The sequence below is a fragment of the Pithys albifrons genome, chromosome 4, assembly GCF_047495875.1.
Source record: "Pithys albifrons albifrons isolate INPA30051 chromosome 4, PitAlb_v1, whole genome shotgun sequence".
Classification (NCBI taxonomy): Eukaryota; Metazoa; Chordata; class Aves; order Passeriformes; family Thamnophilidae; genus Pithys; species Pithys albifrons.
Genome location: NC_092461.1, coordinates 3,885,546 through 3,898,672, shown reverse-complemented (window position 1 = coordinate 3,898,672; position 13,127 = coordinate 3,885,546). Strand labels below are relative to the sequence as shown.

Genomic DNA, 13,127 nt, shown 5'->3' with positions numbered 1-13,127 from the left:
GACTGATACCAGGAGACCTGTCACACAGGAAAGAGCTTAAAGGCAGAGATATTCTACATATTCTACAGATTAGTGAACATCTTACTGGAGTCTAGTACAGGAATTTGATTGGTATAAAACTCTTACACTTGCTTCTCTGGGTAGGGATTTTCTATTTAATATGCCTTCAATTCATTCACTCATTCATAAAACTGTATTTAATCCCATTTTATAAATCCTGTTTAGGAGAATGGTAGTTCTCTGTGGACTTTAGTCTGGCTGATACTTAGAGAAAGAACCTCCAGGCTCACAGTGAGGTTTTGCTCCTTGTGCAGTGATGTGAGGCAAAGAGGTAGTTCATTTCTGCTCTCTGCTAACAATCAACTGGCAGAAGCAAATACAAGATTTTCTTCTGCTCTGTTTTTCTTTTTAAATTTTGCCTCCTTGGCAAGGGAGTGCAAAGAGCCCCTGGTAGCCTAAACCTCATCAATACTCTTTGCTATCAGCATTATTATTGGGAAAGGCAAAGTAAGGTAAGCAACAGTAACACTCTTTACTCCAGCTGAATTTTCCTCATGTTGAATTACATAATTGATGTAAATCAGTGCAAATCTGCTGGCTTCAGTCATGCTCATTTATGCCAACTAAAGAGCAACGTGACAAGGAGTTCTTTGTAGCAGCTGGGGGTTCTCACATGCCCAGCTCAGCCTTACTCCTCTCTTGCTCCTTCACGGCAAAACAAGAGATCAGGGAGAGAAAATCCATAATTCCTGGTAGGGGGCAGCTTCAAAGGTGCTACCAGAGAAAAGAGCTGCAAAACTCTGACCCAAAGCCCCACAACTGGTTGGCTGCTGTCCTGAGAGTCCTGTGTGAATGGCCACACTGCAGAGCAGGGTGAGCATCACTGTGGACCTAATTTGAGTGTTTTGTAGTGCCTGGGGAAACGTTTCCTTTTGTTGTTCCTGCAGGACACTGCCACATGGAGCAGAAATTTTCATTCTGAGTTCTCAGTTTGCTGGGCAGGCTCCAAACTGTGGCATCCATCACTGAAAATGCTGCCTTGCTTTCCTCTTGGTCCCTGAAGAGATTACACCCCCAGCAGCCAATATTTTAGGTCTACAACAACTGATTTTGCACGATTGTCCCTCTTGCCCCCAAACTCCCACAAAATGTGACCAGCCCAGCCCAGAGCAAATTGAAAAGAACTAACAAACAAAAAAATAGAAACACCCAGCAAAATAAGCCCCACCACACACTGTCCTTGTGAAGAGCTGCTCAGCTCTCATTGCCTAGTGCAAGGAGTGAGATGCATTTGATCATGCAGGGAATTAATGCAGAAAATTGGTTTGCTGTCAAATTTGTAAACGTGAGCAAACTGTTTTATTTTTCACTGACAATCTCATTTGGATATTATTTTTGCAGTGAAATCCTAGCCAGGCTTTCTTTATGTCGTCATAGATCTTCAGAAGGGTTTTGGTTTTTTTTGTAGTAAAACCTTTGTCAGTGTATTTGCACAACTGTTGTCAATATTGCAAGAACATATGAAGTATAAACCAGGCAATACACTACAAAGCACAAATTGCAAAAAAACTTTCCTGTCCTCTTGATTCTCACAGTTCTCACAAGCAGATCTGTTCTTTGCCAGGCAACCTTCGTGGCACCTTCCTCACCTCAGTCTGCTCCTGTTTATTCTGGTTGTGCTGCTAATGAGGCACTTCTTTCCTGACCTGTGGCCTCTCCACAGCCCCTGTGATGTGAAATGCAATAAGGCACAGCAGCAATTGAGCAATCAAACCACTGAAATCAACCTCTGCAAACTAGGTGGGCTTCATTAGCAGCTTTTTATTCTGGGCAGCACAGGAGGGAAGGCAGAAGAGGGGAACTGTCACACCTGGTGTTTGCCAAGGTCAGTGCAGTGAGCTGGAGGTGGAGCACCAAAGTTCAGTGTGGGGAAAAAAAGCATCTTTGCAGCCATAGTAATAAAGCAAGAGCTGCTTACATTTCTTGATTTGCAGTATCTGTAATTAATATCAGGATTCTCAAAGACTGAGAAGTAACAGCTGTTCAACACCTGGAAATTAAGAGGCAAGAAAAAAAGAACTAAGATGTTGCTGTTCTGAGGAGATGGTGGAGTTGTTTGTAAAGCCCCAAGATGGTTTAGGGGCAGAAGTCACTGTAACAGCATGAGAAGAAATGGAATTAAATTAAATGAGCAAGAGACCAAGAAAAGAGATAATTATGAGAGCTTGGAAGGGAAGGGTGAGGAGTTTGTTTGAGGAGCTCATCAAGGAGGGACTTAAAAGAGGGGATCCAGGAGTAGGCTCAGTGAGACCATAAGGGTGATGGAAAGGGGGATGTAAGAGCAGTTCATGAAGATGAAAGCAGACACTGGTGCTGGAGCCCAGGAACCTCCACAGCTCCTGTTCATTCCCTTGTTCATCCTCCAGCTGTGCTTCACTGCTTGCTCTGTAAGGATTAGTTCTGAGTTTGTTCCACCACAGGGGTACCTTATCTTTTTCTCCTGCCCAAATCTTGCTATTAAAAATTCTTGGGATTATAAAAGCCCAAAAATGATTGACAACCCCTGAATGCTGATGGTTTCAGATCTACTTCATGGCAGGTACCCCTCTAAACACATGGAAGACACACTGGTCCTTTTTGCACATCACCTCTGTAGGTAAATAAAACTCGTACCTTCCGTTAGAAACGTTCCAGTGTGAACTGTCCATGACAGAACTGCTGGCTGAGTCCTTCAGTCCCTGTTTTCTGGGAAAGAGGAGGGCCTTTTGGGGAGCATTTTCTTCAGACTGATTCCTCTTTCTACCTGTTGTGTGGTGTTTGTTTCTGGAGAAGCCATGCACATGCTGGATGAGTGGGGTCCATCCTTCACATCCCTCTGAGGCATCGTCTCCAAAGGCATCAAGGTGTGGGGGATTAAAACTATTTATAACACAATTCCTGCTGACACACATGGTGGGGCTAAAAGAGGCAACTTCTTCCTTGTTGGTTCTCATCTGCTGCCAGAAATAAAGTAGTTTTAATTGCTTCATAGTCCTGTAAGGTGAATTCTCTCATTAGCAACAGCTACTGTATCTTAAAGATGGTAAAGGCGAACACTTGAATGGAATGGAATAGAATGGAATGGAATGAAATTGGAATAGAATGGAATAGCATGGAATGGAATAGCATGGAATGGAATAGCATGGAATGGAATAGCATGGAATGGAATAGAATAGAATGGAATAGAATAGAACAGAACATTCTCTCTTCCAAGTGCTTTGTAGACATTCTTTACTTCTGAATTAAGGATCAGTTTCTGTCCCTTTACACACTTTTCCAATGACATAAATGTTCAGTCCCCCATGGAAAGAGGCAAAGCTCCTGACTCCAGATTCTGCACCAGAATAGGACCATGTTCTGCTGCTTTGTTTCCTGTGGTATAAAGTGCCCCCAGAGGGTGTGTGGCTGGCATCACCTCTGCTGGTGGGAATCTGTGTAAAATCAGGTGGTGTAGGGGGTGGGTTCCTGCCCACTGCTTGTGCCTCACTCAGCCCTGTGCACCCTGCAGGATGGGAGGGGCTGAACTGGCACCCCTGAGCTGCTGGCTCTGGAGAAGGTGGGGATGTGTGTGCAGCAGCAGCTCAGCCCATGTTGTGAGGAGACAGTGCCAGACACGGCTCATCCAGCCTTGCAGAGTCAGCTCCCTTTCAGTGAGCTCCTGTGCCCTGGGTTGGAGGAAGCATTCCCTGCAGAAGATAAAGCCATGCAGCCAGTGTTCATATCACATTTCCTATCAGTACCCAGTAATTCCCAGGGAAAATGATGGTCCAGCTGGCAGAGACTGGGGCCCTCAAGCTGGGAATGTCTGTGAATGAGCACATCTGAAGGAAGAGGAGGCTCTGTCCTGTCACTGGCATCGCTGACAAAACTCCCATTGACTCGGATAAGAGTGTGAGGATGCCCAACAGTGCTGACTTCTGATGTCATCTCCCTGGCCTACTTTGTTCTCCAAAGACCCTTTTGTGTTTGCTTTATATTCTGAATATTCAGATCGCTCTCATGTACAGAGTCCCCATTTGTCATCAGACTGTGGGGTTTTTGACCCTATTACATACAGGTTGACTAGCAAGTCACACTGATCCTTCAAATAAGATTTTTAAAAGCCACAAGCAGAGGAGAAGGAGGAGGGAAGTCAGTATGCAGAGGAGGAGGAGGAGTGCTATTGTTCTGCCCTCAGCGCTGCCAAACCATCCCTTGTTTTTTCTGTGGACTGTCTGTGTTCAAATGCTGTTTGAACAAATGGGGCACAGTCAGGAGGCTGGTGAGAGGGTTAGCTGGATCTTAGCTAGAAATACTTGCCTGAGTCAGGAAGCAGGCATGCAAGGAAGGAAATTAAGTGGAGACATCTGTGTGGCTTAGCTTTCAGCAGCTCTGCCTGGGGTAGGGGTGGGAGAGTCATGCCTAAGATGACATAACGTATTTTGTCTTTCGTGAGCTGAAAACAGCGGAAAATGCGAAAGCGAAGCATGGTCTGTGTCACGCATGGTCTGGGCACCCCGGCTACATAATGGAGCAGTGGCACTGCCTTCTGCTCTGCCTTCCCCACCCCAAAATAACTCTTCAAGACAGAGAACTGAGGAGAATGTGATATGGTCCAAAAACTGATCTTGGACTTTTTTCGCAGACGACTGAGCCAGAGGCCAACTGCTGAAGAATTGGAGCAGAGGAACATCCTGAAACGTAAGTCCTGACTCTGCTGACATTTAACCAGCTAATGTGGGTTAGTTTGGATGTACATTTGGTGTTTTTTATAAACATAAACCATTCTGTTAACAATAATTAAAAATAATAGAGGGCATCACAAATGCCAACAAGTGTGGAAGTCTGTAATGACATCCAGAGCTGCAGAAAAAGTTCTGTGAAATCAGAGTCAGGAAATCTGCAAGAATGAACAACCTATGGATAAAAAACAAACAGATCTTGAAGGGTGTCCCAAACAGAGGGTCAGTGGTCCTGAAAAGCCTATTTTATGCAGCACTTATGTAGATGAGTGTCCCACTGTAAGTTAGTGAGGGCATGGCTTGATTAGCTTTTCTAAAAATCTTCACAGAAATCTATACTAGCTGGAGCCTTTATTCAATTTAAAAAAGAATGCAGTGTGACTCAGGGTTATTTCCCTGAAATGTTCCCCTAAAGTTCTTGCCTTAAATCAGCCAAAAACTTGCTGGTAGATGCTCAACATGTGGCATTTTAAAGGGGCAAAATACCATTTAGAGACCCTGATCCATGTTAAGTTAATAGATATATTGGCAGCAGCCTCAGGGGAAACCAGACTGAGTCCAAATTTCATAACCAGGAAAAAAAAGGGCACTTTCTTTACTCACATTATAGTGATTTGAATAGTAAAAAACCCCAAAGGTGTTTATCTAATTGTTGTTACTTTGGAAGCAGAAACCAAAATAAACAAGGTCTTGCCTTTTTAAGTTAGTAAATGTATAATTCCAGGAAAATTTTAAAAAATTACTTCAGGAAAAAAGTATTCCTTAATGGTACCTTATGTATAATGTCTCCTTAGGTAGGTCCATAATTCACCTTCTCTTCTTCAAATAGCTGCATTGTATAGAATCCTAAAAACATGGTAGCAGAAGATTAATTCCCTGAAAATTAGCAGAATTCATTGATTAAATACTTTAAAATCAAATTCTTAGCAAATTAATGGCAGTGTTAATGCTCAGCAGGGTTTTTTCTTCTGTTCATGTCATTACACGTGGCAGACAAAGAGATACCACTGAGGTGAGATCAGTTGGTTAAAACTTGGTTGTAATAATGCCCAGGTCATGGGTTCAATCCCCTGTGTGGGCCATTGACTGAAGAGTTGGACTTGATGATCCTCGTGGGTCCCTCCCAACTCAGAACAGTCTAGGATTCTGTGATTCACTGTCAGTGCAAAGAGGAGAAAAGCTGACAGCAGAGTGGTGTGGGCAACCCTGAGGCTGCCAGAAAAGCCCTTTGTGCCCTCTCCGAATAGCTGTGCTCCCACTGTCTGCTGGAGGAATTCAGGGAAAGGACCTGGGGAAAGAGCTGCCACATCCAGATGGGATTCTCCCCCAGGCAGGCAGCGGCACAGCTGGAGGAGGGGGGACAACGTGACTGATGCCAGGCTCAGGCAGGGAGGGACAGAGGCCAGTTCTCTGTTGTCACCCCAGGACCTGTGAGCAAACACGTGTCAGGCACCACCTGGCACTGGTGCGTGACCAGCAAACCAGCCCTGGCACTGGAGAAGGATGTTTGAAATATTACCCTGAATCCAGACCCATATTGTATTTCCTAAATGGAATTTTTGTAGCTCGGTTCCTCAGCACAGAGCTGCCCCAAAACATGTGTGTCTTGGTAGACAAACAACTTTCTAATTACAGGAAAGAGTATTTCCAAGGCATTCCAACTTTGGGGGAACCACAGGAGGAAAGGAAAAGATTAAAATAGTTACATAATTAAAAAAAGAGAGCATAAACATGCTCTACCCTTAAACAAATAAATATAAATAGTTGTCTGGCTTGTACATCACTTTCTGTCCTTCCTGTAGACTTCTGAGATGAATTATAATAATTATAATGGAGCTTAAAGAAAGACTTAGGAAGTTATAACAAAAGGAGTACATCAATAAAAAAGACCTGCATAAGCAGATCAAGGAATTTGCAAAAGCCCAGTTCAGAGCATGTACACACACAAAAGAAAACCAGCAAGTTCTCAAGCAGACTGAATAGGAATTCCTCTGAGTTAAAGCTGAAGTCTCCCTGATGGAAGTGTCGTGTCTGGGACCATGATGTTCCTATTGCAGTGTAACTGCATTACTGCCCATCCTGATGGGGAGAAATGAGGCAAAATGTGGCTGGACAGCCAGTCTTAATACACTGAGCACTTCCTTTCTTTGGGCTGCTGCAATAATGATGAGTTATCCTTATCAAACCACAAGGGCAAAGCATCCATTGCTGATAGCAACAGTAAGATTACAGCAGTCACAGCTGAACTACACCCTTCAGTGAACTACACCCAATTCCCTGACTCATATCTAAGTCCAAGGCATGTGGTAAGAGAAGCTCAGGCCTGCAGGGTTAGTTTGAAGGCCAAACACTCTTTGCAGTTAATACTTGCTATCCAAGTTTATGAGGAAGGGTGTCTCAAGCCCCCACCACATCCCACCTCTGTGCCACTTTGCAGATGGATACAGGTAGTCCAGTTGTCAGCCTGGCATGTTCAGGGTTGCATGGATTTCCCACAGAAATGATGGTTAGAGCCTCAGGCTGGGTTGGGACTGGCACAGAAATCAGGCACCTCCACCCACCCTGACTCTACACCCGGTGTAGAGAAAGAGAGCCTGACTGTCTCTACAGGTGGGTGGCTGGGCTGAGAGTGAGAAGAGAAGAGAAGAAAGCCATCAGATGCCAAGGACAAAAGTGAATGGCCATAATTAAGTTTTATATATAACTCCTTGGCTGCTTGCAGTTCTACCCTGACTCTGTGTGGGCTCTATTTAGTGCTGTGTCTCTCTGGCTTAATCTTACATGGATTTATTGGTGGCCCTGTTTCTCAAAGTAGCCATTAGCAGGATCAGCTCTTTCAAATTTGAGATTCAAGGGACTTAAAAATTGCTAGATGATGAATTGCTAGAAGAGAATCCAGCCCGGTAAGGTCAGAAACCATTAAATACATTTTATCAGTGTAGGTATTCCAGTGATCACTTCCTGCTGTCTTGTGTTCTTTTTACTCCAGTATTGGTACCCTTCCTTCTGAAACTGTAAGCAGTATTTTTGGTAAAATGGCACTTGGAGATCAGAAATGTAGTGTGAAACATCAGAACACTGAATGTCCATTTTGGTGGAGGTTTCCCAGTCCTGCTGAAGTCAGTGGGCAGTTGTGAGAGGCCTGTCAGCTCTCTCTGAGCAGCAAGAAATCTGCTTTACAGCCCAGCCCTCCTCACCTGCTCAGAGGCTTCTGTGGCCTTTGAGGTCCATAATCTCCCCTGCAGAGAGTTATTGCTGCCTGAGCTGGTCCTATCTGAGTGAAAAGCAGATCACAGCAGGGGCACTTACTGGGAAAGCTGATGAGTTGTGTTTGCTCTCACCCCTTATGTGCCAGGATGATTGGGGTGAGGAGCATTTCAGTCATCAGTGAAGCAGTGGAAATGGATCCTAACTGATCAAGGAGTACCTAGAAACCTGGGATTTTAGTGACTTTTGGTAAAGTTCAATGCAAAGACATGCATGACAGCCTGCTCCTAAGCTGAAGAAGAGTTGGTGTCCTCAAATGTTATTGTCCTCTTGAGGGAGAATAGTTGAGGTGTGCCCTGGTAAGAACTTGTAGCAGGGGATCTTCTGGCAGAATGTTGAAAGTGAACTGCCCCAGGATATGCTTTTATGCTCCAGTGTGGTGCTGTGAAGGCTCATGATGGAACTCTCCTTCATTCTGCTCAGATCATGAGAAGCTGCACCATTTGCCTGGCACCTCTGAAGTTTTTTTCCATTATCTCCAAAGAGTAGCTGCAAGAAATCATTCTGTGGATGGAAAGAAAGGAAAAAAGCACGTGTTTCTTTTCCAACCACTGACCTTGCAGAATCCGACCCTATCGTAGCTGAACCCCTTGAGGCCACCAGGCCTGTGGGCAGGGAGATAACATTTTCTGAAGAGCTGGCTCGATGCCCAGCCCTTCTAGAAAGTGAAACACATGAGGAGGTGCCAATAGAGGGAAAGGAAGGAAGCTGGGGCTGGTTTATGAAGCGTGTGGAGAAGCACAGTGGCTGCGGATCGAGGATCTTCACCTGCCCCAGAGGGACATGTTGAGCATCAGAGAGGTCCTGAAACATTAATATAGTGATGGCAAGGCTTGTTTTGTTGCATACTGTGCATGCCTGATGAGTTCACAGTCTGAGATCCTTGTAAATGTTTTACAGCCCGGAATGAGCAAGAGGAGCAGGAGGAAAAACGAGAGATTAAGAGAAGATTAACACGGAAGGTGAGAAGCAACTTTGATCCTATTAAGACACTGCTGTAACTTTCTCCCTACTGTTGTTTACCTTTTTTCCTTTTCCTCAGCACATCAGTTTTCGAAAGTAGAGTGTGAAACAAGTCTTAAAAGAAATCTTTAAAAGAAATCAGTAATGTTGCAGGGTGTAAATCCACAGAGAGTGAAATGAACCACTTTGCAGGCTATTGCTGGTAACATTTCAAACAGGACAAAAGAAGATCTAGTCTTCATCACTGAAGGAGCTTTGAGCAGTGAAGGATAGAGAGCCCAGCATTTACAAGGACCAATGCTCCTTGGAAATGTAATGGCTTCTGCAGCCGTTCCACAGAGCAAAGTTAAAGCAATACTGATTGCATTTGAAAATTCCATCAAAAAAAAAAAAACACATAAAACTGGGAACTAAACATTTTCTGCAAAGGGAGATTGTCAATTGAGGTATTTAAACTAAACAGAGAAAAGCATTTGCAAAATTGTTTTGTGCACTATAAACTGTCTTGCATTGGCAGGGAAGGACAAACAAAATAGGATTGTTTGGTTTTGGTTTTTCTCGCATTTGAAAGTCATTTACTCTTAAAAGTGAAGAGCAGTCATTTCAGATGAACACATTCAGTTTTGCAGCTGGTGGAAATGCCAACAGATGCCCAACATACATAGTGAACAATCCATCCTGTTGCTGCAGATAAACTTTATTTCACCACTGGCATATTTCTTATCTTCAGAGGTGGAGAAAGCCCCCTAAAAACTAAATGCTTGTGAAGCAGCACCATTCCCTTCCTGTACAACTTAAAGTGGCTTAGTCTTTTTATCTACCTGATCACAGCTTTGATAGTATAAATAATAACAAGGACAGGGCTTTAAATAGACATGGAATGGTTCCATTCAGAGAACTGGATTGCTTTTTTCATGGTTAAAAATCTCATGCCTTATTTTGAGTTCAGGTAAATAGGCAGGATTCTTGTCACTGGTGGAGGGGTAGTGCTGTCTGCAGGAGCTAAGGCTGCAGCCCAGAGAGCTATAATATTATTTTTAAAACCCTTAAATTCCTGGCCACAATGACAGGGATGGTTTTGCATTCCCTCATGGCATAGCCAGAAAGAAAAGATCTTAGCTGCATTGCAGATGTTTCATGGGACACAGGCTCTGCCCAAAGGTTAGGAAATACCATTTTACCAGGCTTTGAATGTCCCTGTGCATGGAAGGGTAAACACGTGCAGGAATCCAGTGCAGAGCTTGGTCCCATTTGCTGAATGGCTGTAATAGATAAAAAGCAAAGCTACCCATCCCCAATCTGCTGCCTGAGCAGTGAGGGTTTGCTGCCTGAGCCAGCATCCTCACCAGGCAGTTCCCACCCTCCCCTGGTTTGTAGCAAAGGTAGAAAGCACATGAATTGTCTGTTGCTGCAGAGGCCACAACTACACTATAATAAATATAAATAGTATCTAGCTAGTACATCACCTTCTGTCCTTCCTGTAGACTTCTGAGAAGAATTATAATAATAATAATTTTATAATTGTATCAACTCAACTAAACCAGGCTGCCACAGTATTGCAGCAGTGTCTGCTCCCTGAAAACTCAGCAGCTTTCTGTGAGATTTCTTTTTGTTTGCACTTCTAAGTAGCACCAACAGGGAGAGCAGTGTCAGTCTGAGCCCCTGGCAGTCAACTCTTTAGTGTGCTTGCCCCTGTTCCCAGCCACATTCCTTTTAGCCTCTTTTTGGTTTCCTCCATAGTAAAGGTTTTTCTCCCCCACCTTTGCAAGGTTGGCAGCAACATGACTCAGTGTCGTTTAATTTGGATCATCTTTCATCTAAACTGTTCTAGTGACACATGTCATTTTAATGAAAGAACCACAGGCCCAATCTAACAACAGGTTTTGTTCTCACCTACCAAACACACCATCACAAAAGCTCAGAAATCACTAGAGGAAACGAGTGAATAAAGTGTGCAAGTGTTTTAGACAACAACTAGAAATGCCAAGCACCTCGTGAATCCTGCAAAAATAGTTGTTATTCCCCAGCTGTGCCTTTCCTGAGCACGTCCCAGATGTGTCATTGTGTTTACAGCAGCATGGCAGGCACCTTCTGCCACTTTGTGCTGAAGTCTTTAGCACCAAAGGATTTGAAACCCCAGATCAAGCAGTTTAATTGAGCACAGCAAGTGGTGTTGCCCAGCAGCCCTTTCTGTTTGCTGAGTTTTCAAGCACACACAGGCCCACAGGGGAAATTCAGCATAAGGAAAGTGTGCCATGCTGCCTCTGTTGTCAGTGTGGGTAGCTGGGAATGAGAAGGGAAGGGGGTTCTGTAGAAGCCACTGATGAGAGTTTTAACCTTGCACTATAGAAACTGTTGCTGTCCCCAGTTTTTCTGGTGGCAACATTCCAACTCCAAGGGAACAACCCACTCCATCCATATAAAAACTGTTCTCAAAATTCCTTCAGCACTGACATTCTGTTACAGGATTACGATGATAAGTTGTAACATGACATACTGTAATAAGTAAGATTACCTTGCTAGGTCTTGATGCCTTATTAAAGTCAGCAATAAATATCCAGTTGAATTCATCATCTGGACAGGCAATTTCTAAAAAGAAAAAATTAAAAAGAAATCAGGTGACCTATAGTGAGCTGACCCTTTAAGCACTTTTCATCCTCTCAGACTCCTCTAACTCCAAATTAACTGGGGATGAGGAATTGCTGCTATTCAAAGAACAGAACAGAGGCAAATGCTATTGGGTTTCTCAGTAGCTCATGTCCCTCCTGCCCAAGGAAGGAGAGGTGAGGGATATTTGCCTCTCTCCTGAGATGCTCATGGCTGAGTTCTGCACAGCCACCACCCCTGCCCTCTCCCTCCCTGCACCTCAGGGCCCAATGAGCAGCTTTGGCCACGTGGACTTGCATTATTCAAGTGGAAGGAGATGTGGATTAGGAAGAGTTTTTCTCTGAGCACTGGTCCTGACCCCAAGTATTTTCCAAGAATATTAATGTGCAGAGTTCCCCTGGGAGAAGCACTGCAGGTGGGTCAGGTGCACAGGGAGATCTGGGCCCCCAGGAATTACTCCTGGGAATGTGTCCTCTCTGAACCACCAGGAACTTGGCCAAGCTCCAAGGCAATTAACACAAGCCTGAACTCCCCTTGAGGACTTTCATTAGAGACAGCATCCTAGCCTGGATTACCAGAACACATTACAAATCACTTGCAAAGAGGAATACAACCCTTCTTTTCCTACTTTCTCTTCCCTTAAATGGCATCCTGCTCCCTGATCCCCAAGCTATTTACTGCTTCCTATCCCCCCACTGCCAATGGCTTATTTTTCCCCAAAGTCTGGCTCCAAAATGAAGTATCTCAGAGCTGTAATATTGACAACCAAAATTATGAGGTGTGTCTGTTTCTTAAAATCCATGCAATAATCTGAACTCTTTGCTCCCATTAAATGCCTGCCCTGGGACAATTTAAGCTCTCTGTTCACTGTGCCTCAGAGGGAAATGCTTTGCTTACATGAAGATGTTCAATCTCTCCTTGACCTTCCCTGGTTTGCATCAGCACAGGCTGTTGAAAATAATGAACTCTTGAGAGGTGGGACTCATCAGAGAGAGGTGAGAGCGGGGCAGGGGGGAGAGGAAAGGTCAGAGAAGAAAAAAGGTTAGCAGCTCATTTGGATAAACTGCATTTATAGTCAGAGGGCAAGGTCTTCAGGGCATTTTCATCACATCCTGCTCCTGTGTCTTTGCCACAAAAGGTGGGGAGCAAAGGAGAGAGGGGTTGTGCATGCTGCTGGTTAGAGGCTGTAATTTTGCATGTTGGTTTTTTCCTGAAGTAACACCCATAGCATTTTAAGGAGGTGACAGAGCAGGCAACCTGAGCAGCCCTTACATCCTGCAAGACCCTCACAGCTCACAGATCTCTGCAATGGCACAAGAGAGAGGCAGGGCAGTTTAACAACCATTCCAATAATGTAGCTTTAATTAATGGCTTTTAGAAAACCACTGAGTGTGGTTGTCCCTCTCTTTATGTTTAGCATGATCAGATTGACGTTTTGGTTTAATGTACTGAATATATTTTGTGTGCATGTATTTATATATGGAAATATATGTAGATTTATGGCTACACATGAACTGTGGGATATCAGCT

General features: G+C 44.1%; 1 protein-coding gene across 5 annotated transcripts in view; it reads left to right on the top strand.

The window, feature by feature from the left end:
• Positions 1 to 13,127, top strand: part of PHACTR1 (phosphatase and actin regulator 1) — a 271,226-nt gene that overhangs the window by 246,721 nt on the left and 11,378 nt on the right. For all 5 annotated transcript variants that reach the window (XM_071553248.1, XM_071553246.1, XM_071553247.1 and 2 more), the window contains 2 exons: positions 4,664 to 4,719; positions 8,928 to 8,989. In XM_071553248.1, the coding sequence (XP_071409349.1) occupies positions 4,664 to 4,719; positions 8,928 to 8,989 (118 nt within the window). The remainder of the gene's footprint in view (positions 1 to 4,663; positions 4,720 to 8,927; positions 8,990 to 13,127) is intronic.